The sequence below is a fragment of the Desmodus rotundus genome, chromosome 6 (genome assembly GCF_022682495.2).
Source record: "Desmodus rotundus isolate HL8 chromosome 6, HLdesRot8A.1, whole genome shotgun sequence".
In the NCBI taxonomy this organism is placed as follows: domain Eukaryota; kingdom Metazoa; phylum Chordata; class Mammalia; order Chiroptera; family Phyllostomidae; genus Desmodus; species Desmodus rotundus.
The window spans coordinates 6,181,890-6,200,491 of record NC_071392.1 but is presented as its reverse complement, the minus strand read 5'-3'; the positions used below and the strand labels follow the sequence as shown (position 1 = coordinate 6,200,491).

The following is an 18,602-nucleotide window of genomic DNA, read 5'->3' as shown; positions in this document are numbered from 1 at the left end:
CACACACAAGCATATATATACACACAAGCGTGTATATATGTACATATATCCACATGTAAAATGACTTATAACTAATAGGAAAAATTAGCCGTCCCGACGTGTTTATACACTATCTGGAGTGGAAATTCCTGGGGCACAGAGACCATATCCCGTTCCCCATTGTGCCTGCAGGTCCCTCACAGTCCCTGGCACACTCTAAGTAATCAATAGATTGTTACGGAACAGATGAATAAGTGCGTTTGTCATCTTGGGTCAGGGGGCCCTACCACGCGTATGTCAGGCCCCAGCTGTCCAAGCTCAGCCTCACCGCAGAGACCAGGCCTGACCAGGGGCTGAGCGACTGGGGCAGAATGTTGACAGTCCCCCTTCCAGTAGAGGGCAGGACGTGGGAGAGCCTCCAGGGCTCTTGCACTTGGAGCACCCCCCAGAGAGCCCCAGGTCTCTACCTTCATCCCCACTCTGCCACCTCAGCCCACATGAGTTGGCTTGACTGCCAGGTCCTCCGAAGGCTGGGAGGGCTGCTCTATACCCCAACCCCCCAACTTCTAAACTACTGAGCCTCCATTTCCCTGAGTGACACGGTCTGCTCAGAAGCTGCCCCCACCCCCCACCAGGTGGGGCTCCCCTGATCTGCATGCACTCTGTCCTCACGCTGCCTGGAATCTGACCATCTTTTCCAAGTCAGTGCCCTTGGGGTGAATATTGTCTGCTCCCCGGTACGTCTTTAACTCCTACAGCTGCCATTTCAGCCACTGAAGTTCCCTACGATCAGGCCAAAATGAACACAACCACAGCCCCGCTCTGCTTAAGGATGGGGAGACATTTTGAGAAATGTGTTATTAGACAATTTTCTCACGGAGAACATCAGCGTTCACTTACGCAAGCCTAGATAATATAGCCTACTGCACACCTCGGCTACACTGTATAGCCTATCGCTCCCAGGCTGCACGCCCGGACAGCATGTTGCTGCACAGTGCAATGTGAGAGTAAATCAAGCACCGGAGGAAATGATGCAGTCAAGAGACTCAGTAAATAAGATGCATGAGGCTGCAGCCGGCGTAACGCTACATTTTCTAAAGCAGAGTCCATACACTGTACGGTAGTATAAAATGTGGGGCGGTAGGAGCACGGTGAAGGTGCACGTTACCACGGACATAAAGGTGGTACGTGGCAGAGAGAGAACCCAGCTGCCCCTTCTTCCCAACATCCTCCTTGTCCTCCACCATATCTCTGTGTTAACTTGGAACATTAGAGACACTTGTCTGTTGGACAGGGAAGAGCAGGAAGCTGGGGAATAGCAGTCAAGGCAAAAAAAAAAAAAAAAAAGGGTCTCTTCTGCTGCCACCAGGGAGAGCACTACGAGCCCAAGCAGGCCCTCGGGAGGACGGGATGCGGGCAGGGCAAGGAAAGGACCCCTTGGGCTATGACCTGGACGGAGACATGCCAGCCACGTGCAGCATGACAGGTCTCCGGTTTCTGAAAATCTTAGACGGTTGGTGGCACTTGTCAGCCAGTGACTTTCTACAGTTTCTCCCATGAAACCGAGATTGACGTGAAATTGACACAGTTATCCGACTAAGGAAACCAGTAGACTGGTTTGAGTAAGGACCTTGATCCTTCCACTGAACACACAGTAAGCCAAACAGTAGACACGAATCGCAACAAGCTAGTCTGAGGAGGAGGAGGGAGAACCCACACCCAGGCTCCAGGTTAACTGAGACGTTAGCGTCGTCCAGCCAAGACCTGAGGAGACAGACACAGAAATCCCTCAGGCCGGGTTGCTAGCTAGTCATGCAAAACACCCGGATTTGGGCTCCTCGGTAAAGAACTTGAGCTTCTTCCCTGCCAACAACACGGGAGGAAGGTAACGTCTGCTGTGCTTATTAACAAGCAGGCTCAACCTCTTTGTTTTTTCCTAAGTTCTGAATTTTCTCATTTACCTCAGCTGTACTGCAGTCAGCTCTACACTATAAATAAAACATTACCCCCTTTTCCAATTTCATCGTTGGATTTCTTCCCATTCATCATTTCAGACCATTATTTTAAGCTCTCAAGCAGGTGACTGAATATTTACGCTTCTACAATAATTCCAAACACCCAACATTCCTCTGGTACAAACAGTATTCTCTGGCGCCCACGCGGGGAAGCCCACAGGGAAAGATTTCATGTGTGTGTCAGCTCCACCGATGTTGGAGGATTGGAAGGCAGCCTGTCGGCCAGCTTCCATCCGATTCACTTTGACAGGTGAAAGCGAAATCATGCCAGTGAGCAACAAGAACATCATTATGCCCTCTTTTTCTGGGTGTCCTCTCCTAAATTTGTAATAAAAGTCAGAAAAAGAGCGATAAGCATATCTCCAAGAGCACATTTCTCCTGGTCAGCTCCCCATTTTCTTCAAGAGTTCCTTCTTTCTTAGAGAAAGCATTTTAAAACAGTGAGATACTGGGAGAGATTTCATTAAGGCATTCAATTTTTTTTTCTTTATAAAGAGAAATGGTTTCAGAAGAAAGAAAGGAAAATGATCTACTGGTAGGCGGAAAAGCAGGTATTTGAAAAAGAAATTCATAGGCCGTTTTCCTAACTGAGTATTAAATGCAAGGCTGTTTCAATATATACTCACTGTTATAAGACTTGAAGTTCAGTCACAGTGTCTGCCCATTTTCCTATTCTCATAGATTTTAATAACATCTCTTCCCAGAGCAGAAATACACGCACTGCAAACCTGGGCCAATGAACGCCCTGCCCGAGTGGTGCCTGGGAGTGACAATCAGCACTTTGGGGGCCGCCAGTGTGGGTCGGGTCAGACACGGCCCTAGAAGCAGCTGCTTCCCGGTGCCGCGCCCATGTGGGAAACGGGGGTACTTACGCAGCTCGCCCACTTTCAGGGTCTCGCACAGCATCTTGGTCAGCTCTATGCTGCTGCGGCCGAAGGGACACTCGTGCTTGTCCTCCCGACTGCTGTTCTCAAGCACGATCTGTAAGCAGAGAGCGGACAGGTCACACAGGGAAGAGAGTTTGGGTGGAACATCAAAGACATGGGCTCCATGGGACAGAAACAGGTCCACTCCAGCTCACCAAACTGAGGCTCTCAGGGCCAAACTCTCCTCTAAGTATATTCACAGGCTAGAGAACCTAAAACTCTTACATTTCCCTGATCTCCTACAGTCTTCTTAGACCCGGAAGGAGGGATTTTGAGTGGTGGTGGTCACTTACAGAGACACCTATGAAGAGTTTTTCAAAGCATTGAAACAGAGACGTTTTTACTTCAGTGACAAAACCACTGTCTTGTCCTCTCGGCCATGTCTTCCCTTTCCTGGGAAGAGCAACTCTTCTTCTGGGACTTCCACCCCAGGCTTCCTGTGGAAGCCGCCATGTCCTCACAAGACCCCAGCCCTGGTCTTTGTTGGCTGGACCACCCCTGAGGGACATGGGACACAAACTGGACCAACCAGAGTCCTTCCCTAGGACTAATCATAGGAAATGGGGAGGCTGGCCCAACCATGCTGACAGCACATGGGGGGTATGTGTGCAGGGGCTACCTGAATGTGAGTCCACAGTAAAATAATTTCAAACAAGAAAGGAAGACGAAATGTGAAGAAAATCAGAGAGGAGAGGAGCGGGAGTCAGGGGGCCCCGACTGGCTGGTCACACTTGTTCCTGAAGCAAAGCTCCTTCCCTGTCCTTCACCCATCTGCTGAAAACCCTGTGGTCTAACCTGTCCTTCTCCTGTTTCCGTGTTCCCACTACAACTAAGAAAGCCATTCTACCCACGGATTACACAAAAGTAAATTAAAACAACAAAATTCTAGATTAAAATCACTAAACTGGACGTTCACATGTTCACAAAAGGAATCCCCAGCTTATCCACCTCTGATGCCACCTCTACCTTCCCCATGGATTGCCTGGGACCTGGACAGCCACGCCCACAGCATCTGCAATAATGCAGCCCACCAGCTTGTGTGGTTTCTCCCTGTAGGCTATGAACTCTTCCCTGGCAGGAATGGAACCATGTTTATTCACTCAACCAACAATAACTGAGCTAAATAATTATCTACCAGAAAGATGCCCAGGCCTCAAGTGGAGAACAAAACAGACCAGGGTTTGACCTCATGAAGGAGCATTCATTCTAATCTAGGGAGACATTGCAAACAGAGGCAATCAAAGTTCACTTAGGTGCTGTGGCCGAGCAGGTAAAGAGGGAAAGGAAGGCCGGGGTAGGGAAGTTTAGACAACCAGGTGAGTACTGAGAATTCAAGGATGAGAAAGAGCTCATAAGTTAGGGTCTGACAGAGAGAACATTGCAGGTAGAGGGATCAAGGAGAGAGCCTCTGAGTTGAGTAAGATGTGCTTCAGGCAGGCCAGCACACGGCCTGGCGTACAATGGGGAGGGGTCTGGGGTTGCGCAGGGCCACAGTTTGGAGACCAAGGGAGCCTGAGAGGTGGGCCAGAGCCACTGTCTCAGGGCTGTGTGAGGGGTTATTCTAAGACTCCGACGGGCTAGCCATGAGGTTTAGATGGGGGAGTGGTGTGACCTGATTTGTTTTAAAAAGATTACGTGTGTGGTGAGTGCCCTGCGGGGAGGCGGACAGAAAGCTCTGTGCTTCTGGAAAGCCTGGACTGTGTCCCCAACAGAAATGAGGGCAGCTGAGGCTGGGCCTGCACGGTCCCACATTGTCGTAAATTATCACAAAAGGCAGAAAGACTTGCAGGAGAGATCGAAGGAAGAATGTTTGGAGGGCAGGAAGAAGAAGGAAGGAGAAGGAAAAAAGGGATGAAGGGAAAGTAAAAGAAGGTGCTATTTTATTGACACACACGTTTCCAAATAGTGAAGAAATGTGGGGGAGCTCAGTGCGGCGCAAATTGTTTGAAGCCAGAGAAGCAGGATTTTAATGAAAACATGCTCCCAATGTTTGCTGCACAGACGCCATGCCCATAATGCACGCAAACACACACAGACACATACACGAGTTATTATGTGCATTGACAGGTCCCCAGGAACAAACCAGCTCTTCCCAAAGGGGGACGTTCCTTCCAGCATGGCATGTACACCTAGCCGTGACGACAACCAATCCTTGTATTTTCAGTCTCCTTGCCCACTTGAGGCATCGTGGCTGTTTTTGCAGGCTTCATCGCCATCGCTTTATCACCCTCGTGATTGTCCGAGAGGTTGGTGAACCATCCCAAGTTTGCAACATCTGCTGCGATGCATAATCATGCCCTGAATGTTACCACGTGCATGCCCTTTACTGTCCTTGGGATTTATGAGAAAAACTCCCCCTTGCAGTCTCTTTAGGAAACACAGGTTTTGGTTGGTTGTTTTTTACTCCCATGAAATGCCTTCTCCTGCTGACGAGAGAGCAACTCCTGAGGGATCCTTAAAAGTTCTGATCCCACCCTGGCTGGAGTAGCTCAGTGGATTGAGTGCGAGCCTGCAAGCCAAAGGGTCACTGGTTTGATTCCCGGTCAGGGCACATGCCTGGGTTGTGGACCAGGTCCCCAGTAGGGGGCGTGTGAGAGGCAATCACACATTGATGTTTCTCTCCTTCTTTTTCTCCTTCCCTTCCCCTCTCTCTGAAAATAAATAAATAAAACCTTTTAAAAAAAAAGTTCTGTTCCCTCCTCACGGTCTCTTCTGGACAATCTGCCGAGCGCAGAGTCCCATTTGACTGAATCACCCTCCTCCTTTTAGAAGAATCCTATCAGCTTCCAGCCAGGAATTCCAAGTCAGGAAAGCAGGAGGGGGGAACAGTTAAATTCCCATCCATCAGGGAATCCTTATTCCTCTTTTAAAAATCGATTCTCTGAGACAGCCGTACATACGTGTGAAGGAGCACTTCTCCTGATGATGGAAATGTATGGAAAAAACGGAGCAAGAAGGCAGAACATAAAAGACAAGAGACAGGTAGTTCCCAGCCAGCTCCCCGGGAGGACATTCCCCTGCATTTCACATTAACATCCTATTAACATTTCATGAGTTCATCAATATTTAATGAGGCTGTGATCTGCATATACTGTAGGTAGAATTACTGCTACCAATAAATGTTCTGGAAACATTTCCAAGGCACAGTTTATTAGCAGGCACTAAATTAAGGAGCAATCTAAGTAATCAATATGTAAATCAGTCTGGAGAAACCCTACTCTTTATTCTTTAAGTTACCATCCGTCTTATCATATTTACCTGCCTCAAGAAAAATAAACCCTCCTACTTGACTGATTTCTTTAGGTAAGGCAGACACAAATCCTTCAAGTCACCTGTGTAGGTTTTCAGGCCAACGTTCCTACAGAAATACTTTAGGAAAGATTATGATGATGAATGTTACTAATTAAATATTACTATAATGAGAAATAAGTCTTAAACCGGTGAGGAGCTTGTTTTAAAATTTAACACACCGCTATATCTATGTTCAATTCCAACATTCTGGCACTAACCACGTTCACCTAAGACATTTTGAGAAGTTCCGTTTAGAAATATCAAGGCCCATTCTTCATTTTTATTTTTTCCTCACTCTTCAGTTTGAAGAACAAACATACTGGATCAAAAGCCACAACGGAGAGAGTCCTAACACCTGCTATTGTTACTCATCATGCAATAATATGTCACACATCTGAAGAAATTGTAACGCATGTTTTGTAAAATAAAACACTGGGTATTTGTGCAATATTAAGTATAACACATAAAAATACTTTACAGTTTACAGGGTGTATATACATACATCTATCAACCAATCCCCATTGGGTCCATAAGACTAAAAAGGCAGGTCAGTCCTGGAATTCAATTCCTAAGGTCTTCAGTTTCCAAACCTCTCCCTGCCCCGTGATAGCGTACAACTGTCTTCACACACGTGCTGCCATAAAACTCAATGGGTTTCATGTCAGAAAGGCTAAGAGAACTCTGACTAATGTCCTCTGTATGAAGTGAGACAGTAAATCCCAGAACCTCCTGGACAAAGGTACGAGGTTCTGTCTATCTCATTTGTCCCTGAAGATGGGGAACGATCTCTCAGGGCGAGTGACCAAAAAGCTGTTGTGAACTGTCCCCCCAAGGCTTTATTTCCTTAAATATTGAGTTCCCATCAGTGCAGATCATGAACCTATTTGACTTGGGCATGACCAGTAAATGCTGAGTACCAGGCCGGCTGCACTCAGCTACTGCCCCTTCTCTGACCCCGGGGTCCCCCTGCTCTCTCAGCCTGTCCACATCATATTGCTGGCTGTATTCAGTAGCTAATACACTATCCTCCACTTGTGCTGGGCACTCCCCACCTGGGGCAAGCCCAGCCCTGGGCTTTCCCTGTATCCAGGCCTGGTGAGCCCTGAGGGCTTCCCCACCACCTCTCATCCATGGGGCCTTCTTTTTCAAGCTGCTTTGACTCTGAGGACCACACAAAGAACTTCACATCCCTGTGACTATTCTGTAACTACCGATCTGCACTTCCCAATCCCTTCAACTTTTATACCCAGTCCTGCAAACCTTGCTCCCCTCTGGCAACCACTGGTTTGCTCCCGGTATCTATGAGTCTGTTTCAGTTTTGTTTATTTTGTTCTTTAGATTCCATATATAAGTAAAATCATATATATGATTGTCTAACCATTATGCTGTATACCTAAAACCAACACAAAATAACTTTGAAAGTAAACTGTAATTGAAAAATTTAAAAAGTAGTACTGAATTCTCTCCAAAGAGAAGGGAGTGCCCGACTTGCCTCGCTTCCATCACAAAGCTGCTAGGAGAAGCATCAATGCCGTGAAGAGTCAGGGCTGAACCAGGGGGAGGTCGCACAAGGCAGCCCATCGCTGGGTGAGATGCGCCAAAGTTCCTCAAAGCCCAATTCACAGCACTGTCGTGTGTCTTAAATCACAGCGCAAAAGCCAAGAGCCAGGAACTCCAAGGTGGTATTTGTTACCTCTTTATTTGTCCTTCCTCTTCCTTTTCCTGCATGGCTGAAGCCAGTATTATGTGCAAACTTTCACCAGCCACTGAACCAAAAACATGACCGCCGTGAAAGTTGCTTCCTGATGACCAGCCTCGGGGGCCAGACAACAGTAAGCAGAGGCTCTCCCCGAGTTTCACGATGAGAAGCGAATGGAGTTAACAGGGTGGTCACCTACTTCCATCGGAAACGCCAGACAGACGTCCTGCTCTGCGCTCACATTCGAGCAGGACTCTCCCGTAGGAAAACGGGGTGCTCCGAGCACAGAGAGGGCACAAGGACCCCAAAGAACAGGTCATGGCCTGGAGAACTGGGTGATCAGGTCCCAGTACTAAATGGGACGGCCACCGTTGGACACCCATCCTCAGTCTTATCAACTCACAAGCTCTTATAACACCACCTCCTGACCCACTAGAGAAACGCCACAGTTTTCCCATGTTAAATTGACAAACAAACAAACCAAAAGCCTGACTAGTATCAGTGAGCCTCCCACCCCCGCCGCAACACAGGAGTGGTTCTGCTTTAATAACCACCACGGAACCCCCCCCCAGAATGAAGTGTTAGCCCTTAAATCACATCACGAAGACCCAGACCTCTTCTGAGGTCAGAGTGCAAGCCCAGCTTGGGGTCCACTCACAGAGCCTTGGGAGCTATGAAAGAGCCACTTTTCCCACGTCCCCACCAATGCTAATGGTGATCGTCCCAGAGCATCAGAGAGAAGTGTTAGAAAAACACTGAGCTGCCTCGAGGGGGCTGCACAGGAGCTTCATTGTGATCATGAATTTGAGCAAGTTCATAAAACCAAACAAACACGCCCAAGCCCTAATATGATGATTCTAAATGGGCAAAGAACAAAGAACACTGCAATTATAGAAAGTGTGCCGAGCAGGAAGACAAACCAGGACAAATCAGAGCCCAAGGCCGCTCGTCCATCTGACCTACCACTCCCCATTTTACAGATAGGGGAAGTGACCCCCAAAGTAGAGAAACCTAACAGAATTCACGTTAAAGGTGCAGCCCAAGGAGCAGAACAACAGCAGGCTTCGTTCTGAGTCCTTTCGCTGAGTGTCTCATTGAGGGCACAAGCACTACCACCTGATGGAAATCCTGGACCCTGCCACCTTACGTTGAAGAAACAGAGGCCAAGAGATGTCATAAAATCTGCTCCAGGTCACTTAGCACCACCATCAATAGAGCCAGCATGGGAATGTAGGCGGTGTGGGCCCAGTGATCACAGTCTCGGTTACTGATTCCAACCGAAACACATGCCCATTCCTACAGAGAACGGAGAGGGCGAAACAGTAATAGAGCTTTGACCAGGAAAGTCCTTACCATGGTAATAGACAAGTTGGCAGCGCCGTGGCTCTGGACAGAAGCGATTTTCCCGGAGCTACCTCTGAAAGACTTGGTGACTTTACGTACTTTCCTTTACTCTAGTTTTCTCCTATAAAAATGACGGTGAAGGAGACTAGGCTTGGGGTGGTGGGCACACAATGCAATATACAGATTGCATATTATAGAATTATACACCTCAAAATTATGTTCTTAACCAATGTCACCCCAATAAATATAATTTTAAAAACCCTGGGGACAGGAACACCTACCCTGTCAGGGTTGCAAAGATTTGATGACACAACAGAGTGGAGGTCAAGACCTCTGAGCGCCCAAGACAGGTCCAGCACTCGGTGATGGAGACCACTGATCTACTGTTGCCAGAATAGTCCCATGGCCTCCCATTCCAGGTGTTACCATTTGCTTTACCAAAATACTTGTATAGTGCTGGGGCACAGCTGGTGAAATAAACACACACCACAGAAAACAAAACTCAACTGCTACAGAGAGTGTTAACCTCGCTCTTTGACAAAGGAAGGACCCAGGGGGAACACACATTATTCCTGACGCAGACCGGTTCTCTCAGCGTCTCTTTAGGAGAGTAGCTCTCAGGCTTAAATGGCACCAACCTGTGCGCCACGTCGGGGGTTAACACAGACTGCTGGGCTGCTCCCCCAGAGTCTGATTCAGCAGGCCTGGGGTGGCACCTAAAGAGAAGATGCAGGTAGACCAAGTCCTGAAGTCTTCCGAGGCACTGGGGTCACGGAGGGAGGGAGTGTTAGCTAAGCATTTCAGGGAACACTTCAACATTATTTTTAGCAGCATTCTCTTTCAAAAAAGAAAAGCGCTCCACCCGCACACCTCCCCTGGTCCTTAATTGGCCATTTAGAGAGGCAGCCACCTGTCGTGTGTCCAGGCTGACAAGCAAGCCTCGAGGCCTTTGAACAGGGCCAATGACACCACGCAGCTGAGATGTGACGACCGGAGCGAGAGTGTGACCAGGAAAGGGGCACCCAGAGCAGAGTGTGTCAAACTTCAAGAGCTGCTTCGAAGGACAAGAGAACAATGTACCCCTGGAAATGGAGGGAAAGAACACCCAAGGGGTCATGTTGGTGAGAAAGCAAAGGAGAAACTGCACACAGGGAAGCGAGATAAATAAAACTCCGGACAAACGAGAAGAATGGTGTAACACCCAGCTAACGAGGTGAAAACCCTTCCAGAATAAAATCAGGCAACCGCACATAGAGAGGCATAATAAAAGCCATAAATATAAAATGGCAAGGAATCAACTGGGTAATGGTGTAGTAATTAAAGCCTGGAGGTTCATAATAGACCTCGGACCGAACATCGATCAACCGAAAAGAAAGGCCGCCTGCACTTTGGTACAGAGCGATTCTCGAGCGGGATGTGCCAGGCGCTCCCTGCAGCCCCAGCCGTGCCCTGCAGTGAACCTCGCTCCCTCCGAGGATGAAGCTGGTAGCACAGAGGAAGGACAGGACGAATCACAGCCGGGGTGACTTGTGTTTGTGCCTGCACTGTGACCCTGATGTCACTGCAACAGAGAAATGGGGCCTCCTCGCTTACGCCAGTGCACGTGTTCCTGGGCCCAGTGACGGTGCCCGGTGCCCGTGTGGCAGGTACACGCAGGCCTCACTCCAGGCTTGCAGAGTCACATCTTGTTTATTTAAAGCTGTGGTTCTCTAACTTGAGCTTGCACTAGAATCCGCTGGAAACATTAAAACACATATTGCTGGGTCCCACCCTGGAGTTATCCTTTAGTTATTCTGGATAAACCCACGAATCTGCATTTTGAACATGTGCCCAGGGAAAGTGGCTGCTGCTAGGCTGGGGCCACATGTTATGAACCGCTGATTTAAAATTATGTGATGTCTGCACTCACAGCAAACCTGTTTTTAAAGACATGGAAAGCAATGAGAGGAGGTGGAAGAAGAGATGAATCTGATTTTGGTGGGGGGGTTTTCTGCGACTGATAAAAAATATCATTAATAAAGAGTTAAAATGCATAGAGAGTGAATGTAGATTGGCAGTTGCCCAGGGCTGGGGTCAGGGGGTCGGGGAGCTGATGGGTACTGGTTTCCTTTTGGGGTAATGATAATTATAACGTCTTGGAACTCAATAGAGGTGGTGTTTGCACAGCTCTGTGAATGTAAAATGTCGCTGAGTAGCTCACTCTATAATGGTTAATTTTATGTTCTGTGAACTTGACCTCAAATAAAAATAGAGGGATGCATATGGAGCAATCGCCACATGCAAACTCTCCAGTGTTCTACGCGTTCGGTCCTCACGAACCACCAAGGCAGGACACAGGGCAGATGGGGAAACCGTGCTTTGGAGCTGGAGTCTGGTGCCCTCTGTTCAGCAGTTAAAATGTGACGGGCCCAGCCCCCGAGTGCACAGGCGGCCTCGCAACTTCTACACTGTGCTTTGAACTGTTTCATGGGGGGAATGGAATGGTTGTTTCCAAGCCAAGGTTCAGGACTGACCAGAGAGGGACGCTGGAGGTGAACGTTCAGAAATGGCCCAGGATGCTCGTCCAGTAGGACACCCAAGGACAGCCACACTGCCTCTGAGAGGGGACAGAAGCCTGAAGGCCTCACAGAGTCCTGCCACGGGTGCCCACCGATGCTGAGGGCTCCGCGGCGTCCGGCACTCGCCTGCAGTTGTTTGTGAAAGCTCCTTACGTTGCAGGTATGTGCTAGGTGTGGCCTTCACAGACAGAAAGCCCCCCCAGCTCCCCTGAAGACCCTGGGAAAATGCAGACTCCGCCCCGGCAGCTGGGGCAGCCCAGGGAATGCTGCATCGCTGCTGTGAGGGCCACAGTTTGAAAAGGAAGATACTGTGCTCTCCCAAATCTGCTGCTGAAATTCTGGCCCCGCTCTCTCCTGTGCCACTGATTCAGCCATTGCAAGTATTTCTTTAAACATTTATTCTTGCTAAGTAACTTGCTAGATGCTAAAAATACATATGTGAACAAAACACCACCTTTGGGGGCTTGCGATCTATTGGGAAGACACGAGGGGACGGGATTTGTACGGCGGGCAGACGTTCACTCTCTATGGGCCTCTTTTACACACTTCCGTATTATTTACCTTTTTTACAAGGACGTGTCTTTTCTGTGGCGAACATGCGTGTGAGAGGCGATGGGCAGGCAGGGTGAGCCTCACCCGAAGGGTGAGCCTTGAAGGAGGCACGGATTCCAGTCTCTCGCCGAAAGGGGTCTGTTTAACATTGCAAACCAGAGGTGAGCTACAGAAGGCAATAAAGATGAATTGCAAGATCCTGGATGAAGTCAGAGAAGCCCCTCTGCATCTTGGGCAATAAAAGCCATAAATCACCAGATCACAGGGCAAGTCTGACTCCCTCAGCGCCGCACTGCTGCATACAAATGCCTCCCGTCTCCTTCAGCGGGACGCAAAGACGCCAGGACGTTGCCGCTGTCTGACAGTCATGGCCGGATGAAAAATCGGGCCTGACATTTCTCAAGGCTGATTTCTCACGGGGAAATTGTCGCCACTGTCTTAACAGTTACTGCCGTCTTAAAGCCCAGTTACACTCCACATATATTGTCTGAAATGGACTTGGGTGTGTAACTCCCTTTACTAAACACACACATTGCAGGGGAGCGAGTGATAAAATAAAGTCCTGTAAGTCGGATCACACCTCATTTGTCTACTTAGCTCACAGATTCATAAATTCACTCTGGTGTGCGGAAGTAGAGGTGAGGGGAGGCAAAGGTGAGGAGAAAGAACTATTTCCTATCACCCCCTTCTGGGCAATAATAAGTTGACATTTGCAGAAATGTCTTCCGATTACATAATTTCTGATGCACATATTAAAATCGCTAAAATGGGACAATTACTTACTGAAATCTAATTAAGGAATTAAGCCATATGTTGATTTACTTGAACTTAATGGCATGTGGAAAGGAAATTTTTCATCTATAAACCTAGCCTCTTAAACGCATTTCTTCTCGTTACATCGCATTCTATACAACCATCCCAAACCTTGGCCACATCCGCTAACAAGAAGCTCTCTTCCGTGGGACCAGCCCTCCCACAGGGGTCTGTCCAGGTGCCGTGCTCTTTTACAGAAATCGCTTCTCCTGACACCCCTCCGACCCCCACCACCCCTCCCGCACCTGTGTGAATCTCCCTTCTCCTTCTGACCCAACACAATGTCGCTTTCTCCGGAAAACCACACGCAATTCCTTCCTCTGGAACTCCACAGCCTTATCTGTATCTTTCCCACCACATCTGTCACTTTCTGCCCCAAACTGTGGCGACGTACATGCATCTCACTCTGCCTGGTGGGGGGGGTTGAGCCCCTGGGGTAGGATGCACAGGTCAGCAACCTGTGAGTCTGCCACCCTGCAGCCGAGTCACACAGCCGTCACTTACTAATCACACCATTACTGATAAGTGAGTGCGCAGTACAGGCTGCAAGCCTGGCCTCTCACTCGGCGGGCAGTGTCCAGGGGTCCAGGGGTCATCGCTGTCCATTATGGGGAGCACCAGCGTGCCTGACTTTAGCATGCGAATTTTCACCATTTATTATTTCTGCATGCTCGTGAGCATCTTAACTGAGTTACTGTCATCTACTCAGCCCTTGTTAGCCCCACTCCCCATTCTGATCCCCCATGGGTTTTATCAGAAGCAATGGCTTCTATGATTCCCCCCAGCAACCTCCAGCATCATCTTTTCCTTCACTGTGGGGGTACTTGGGACCCAGACATCACTTGGCAGCTGGCGTACTTAGCTACCCACGGAATCCAAGCTGTGCAGGAAACTCAGGTAGAAACTGAGCCCCCTGCCCATGCCTGACGTGCCCCCGGGGGGACAGGGCCATGACACGGGAGAGATGGAGGGGCCAATTCTTCCCGGGCCAGAACCCCTGTGCTGAAGGTCTGTCCAGGGAAACCATGTGTTACCTGCTCTGTGCACTGTGAGAACAAGCATTTCCAGAATGTTGGGGGGTGTGAAGATGTCCTCAGTTGTAGGTTCATGGAAATCACTTGGCAAATGTTTGCTCTCAACGCTTCCTGTAAATACTGTGAGTGAGAAGCAGCAGGAGAATATGAACGAGATGACAGGGAGCCAGCTCCCACCGCACAGGGACGTCCCTTCCACACACCCACATGGCACGCTGGCTCCACTCCTCGCCCTCCCTCCGGTTGCCAGCAACGAGGCCCCTGCATCCAGGTGTGGGTGGTGGGGGACATGGAAGGGGCAACTTGCAGTGGGGCCAAGGGCTGGCATCCCATGTTGCCAGACTAAAAGGGAAACTGCTGTTTCCTAGGTGATGGTGCCCCTGAACTTCCTTGGTGTATATTGCGGACGGCGCCCGAGTCCGAGGCCCCTGCTCAGCTGGAAACAGGCCCTGCTCGTGAGCCCCCTGTTCCTTGTCTGAAGACAGGCCTGTCTCTGTTAATTCTGTGATGTTTTCAGAACCAGGAAAAACGGAAGGTAAGAGACTCCAAAGTATCCCTTGAAAGCAAGATGAATGAGGACATTTGTCTTAATTACTCCACCACTGACTAAACTCTCTGAAGATACGGATGCAGAGGGGAAGAGAGCATGGTGGGCAAGCAGCGACCGCTGTGGTTTTCCCAGGAAGCGGCCCTGCCCACCCCAACTGCCGCCCGGAATTAACAGAGCCCCCCTTATGCCACGGGAGGTACCTGTGGGCCAGGCGTGCCCCTACTCAGCCACCACGGTAAGTAGCGCAAGTGCTTAAACATTAGGGACATCGATTATCTCGCAGGTGTCACATTCCACAAAGACTCTACCTTTTTCTTCACTTCAGACCATTTCTTTAACAAAAAGGCTCAATTCCTAATGAGTGTAAGACTGCCAAGCACAGAGGCTCGGCTGCCACGCTGCATCTGCGTTTGCACGGAGGCAGCTGGGGCCTGTCCCCCTCCCCCACTCACGTGCAGCGTCCAGACCCCTCCCATCACCCAGATGTCTTCTTGGCACGTTACGGGGGCTCATGATAAACATCCTCACACAGCGACATGTATGCACCTGTACAAGATTATTTCCTTTAAACGCATTCCAGAAATGCAAATGTGAAGCCCAAAGATCTTAATACTTTTGTCACTTAAAGTGTATTTATCGGTGGTTGCCAGGAATTTTCGGGGGGTGAGGGATGAGTAGGCAGAGCACAGAGAATTTTAGGGCCGTGAAAATACTCTGTAGGATATCATGATGGTGGCCACGTGTCACCATCTATTTGTCCAAACCCAAGGAATATACAAGTGAGAGGGAACCCTAATGCACTCTACAGATTTGGGGTGATTATGACGTGTCAGTGGGGGCTCGCTGGGTGTAACAAAGGCACCCCTCTGGTGAGGAAGGTTGACAATGAGGGAGGTCTCTGCATCTTCCCTCAACTTTGCTGTGAACTTGAAACTCCCCTATAAAATGCAGCCTTAATTTTTTAAAAAAGATCATTTCAGAGGGCCAATATGGGCCTAGGGTGGGAAAGGACCATCTGTGTCCTTGATGTTCTCCTTGGGTGGGAGAAGGAAATGGCCTTTGTCCAGATTCCAAGTTAGCATTTTACTGTCTGTTATAACACTGGACAACTTACTTGACGTCCCTGAGCCTCGGCATCCACGTCTGCAAAACGGGTCTGACAACAGTGTCTACTCCATAGTGTTGCTGCGAGACTAACGGGTCTGGTAACAGTGTCTACCCCATAGTGTGGTTGCGAGACTAACGGGTCTGGTAACAGTGTCTACCCCATAGTGTTGTTGCGAGACTAACGGGTCTGGTAACAGTGTCTACCCCATAGTGTGGTTGCGAGACTAACGGGTCTGGTAACAGTGTCTACCCCATAGTGTTGTTGCGAGACTAACGGGTCTGGTAACAGTGTCTACCCCATAGTGTTGTTGCGAGACTTCAGGGAAGTAAACACGCGTCCCTAACAGCACCTGGCATACATCCATCCCTCAGTACAGTTTGCCTTCTGTTTGTTCCTGCCCTACGTCGGGCGGAGCCCCAAGCTACCAGGCCATCAGCAGAACTGACCCATATGCAGGCATAATGACCTCATCGTTGGTCTTCTCGGTCCTTTTCTGATACAGAACTCACGTCTACTCAGGTAGCACACACAGGTTCCCATGGCTTTGGTAACTGAGCTTTGAGGAAGGCTTCATGCCAGGTAGCTCCTCAGTCTTAAAGGCAGCCATTCTGATGGTCCCACCAGCTCGGTGAAGGTGCATTTCTTCCAAGTCTGGCTCCAGTTTCCATCCTCTGATGTACATCACTTAGGGCCATGAAGGACTTCGGAGCGGATGAGGGAAGCAACGTTGATCAGGGATTCAGCCTACCAAATAATCATTCATCTAACGGATAATTTTAAGTGGTCCAATGTTAGAGAACGATGACAAAGGGCAAAAGAAAGGCATAGTCCCTGCCCCAAAATGTCGTGTTTGAAAAAGATAACGATCAAATAATAAAACATATAATTATCTACTTCCAAAGTGAGTAAGTGCTATACAGGAAGTAATAAGGAAACAAAACGAAGGCAATAAAGAAGAAAACAGAAAAGGAGCCAGAAGGATGAAGGCCTGAAGAGCGGATGAACAGGAGTGAGGTGGACAACTGGGCAGGGGTGGGGAAAGGAGAGGACGAGCCAGCAGGGACCACATGTGCGAAGTTCCTGTGGCACAGGAGCATCGCCGATCAACTGAAATGTCAGCCAAGCTGGGGTTCCTGACCTTGGGAATTGCAAGTTTGTAGACAGGTAGGAATGACCTACAGCAAGGTCATGAATTCTAACAGCCTCCAAGTACAAGACCCGTTGTACAGAGGAGCATTTGATAAACCCGCCAGAGAGAAGTTAGTCATTGGGGCTGTTATATTTGTTGCTAATAGTGTTTCAGTCGCTTTATAAAATACAAATATTGTCTATTATTTATGATTTCTACTAAATTTTGGGATCTTGGGTTTTACCAGTACAGGGCAAAAGCTGATAAAATTAAGGTCGAGGTAAAAATAAAATCACCTGACAATGTCGAACACGCCTGGGTACACCAGGTGGCTTGCGCAGCTCCTAAGGGGAAAGCTATTTTTACCAAATACAACAGGACAGTTGGGAACACTACCACCTAAATTTTATTATACCACCACAAAACGCCTTCTGATTTGGAAGGAAGGTCGCTAATACAGGCTGGCCCCCGGGCACATGAATACAATTTGAAAATGAAAGTCAGCAGTGACCCACCCAAGCATGAGCTTCAGCGTATCTGGGACAAAGGCTTGGGGGTGGGGAGGCACGGAGATAGCTGAAAATTTGGTTTCCATCCCGAGATGGACAAATGGAGGGGCAGCTACAGTAAGGCGCTTAGAGCATCGCTTCTTGGCCTTTGGGCTAAGAGCGAGTGCAGGGAGGCCACGGCATGTTCCAGACGGAGCCTATTTCATGGCTCCCTGCCTCGGGGTGGCTGGCCATCCGGCCGCAAGGCAGGACCCCAGCACTCGCTGAATTCAGGCACTCATTTAACAGACATCTGCTGAGAGCCAGAGATTTTATTTTTTCATGTTTAACTAATTTATTTTTTTAACGGCTGGGTGGTGGGCAGCTGAACAGGCAGAAGCAGAGCGAGGATAATGGGCCAGGCACAGAAGGTCACAGGGCAGAGAGCCCCGGGTACCCAGCAACAGGCGCAACTGGGAAAACAAGAGCCTCACCCCCAGGGTGACCTTTTCTCCACTAGCACATTGCTGGTCATGCGGTTTGGACCTTCTCCTTGACTGTCATATCTCTGGTCTCTCGGGTTAGACCCCCTGACCTTTCGTATCTATGGCCATGCAGCTCAGACCCCCGAGCCTTCCTCCCCTGATGTATCACTAGTCACGTGGTAGACTCCTAAGGGGGAGGAACAAGGGGCTACAGAGTGGCCTCATGTACCTCCCAGGCAGGCCCTTGTATGACTTCTCCCTTAGGTATAAGCCCCCGGGGATAACACCGAGGCCTCAGTGGTGTTTTAGCTCTAGGCCTAGAAAAGCAGCCAAGTGGGAGACTTCAGAGTCGGGGGGTGGGGGGGTCTATTGACCCGTATGGAGTGCCCGAAACTCTTCAACTCAGCAAGGTTCTGAGGAGGTTTAGCCCCCCTCGGTCCCTGGAGAATGTGACCCACTGCTGGAAGGATATGTGTGACAAAATAACAATTGATACAGGAAATTCCAGCAATGGGGCAAAACTACCAGCTCCTCTTTATGGTTCAAATGTTACTTTTATTTTTTCCTGCTAAAAAGCTGAAGAGGGGACTTCTGGCTTCTGGTCCAACATGTAAAAGCCTTGGGAACTGTC

At 49.1% G+C, this 18,602-nt stretch overlaps 1 protein-coding gene across 4 annotated transcripts in view; it reads right to left on the bottom strand.

Moving 5' to 3' along the window:
* Window positions 1-18,602, bottom strand: part of ELMO1 (engulfment and cell motility 1) — a 468,564-nt gene that overhangs the window by 203,890 nt on the left and 246,072 nt on the right. For all 4 annotated transcript variants that reach the window (XM_053925918.2, XM_053925919.2, XM_053925917.2 and 1 more), the window contains one exon: window positions 2,867-2,975. In XM_053925918.2, the coding sequence (XP_053781893.1) occupies window positions 2,867-2,975 (109 nt within the window). The remainder of the gene's footprint in view (window positions 1-2,866; window positions 2,976-18,602) is intronic.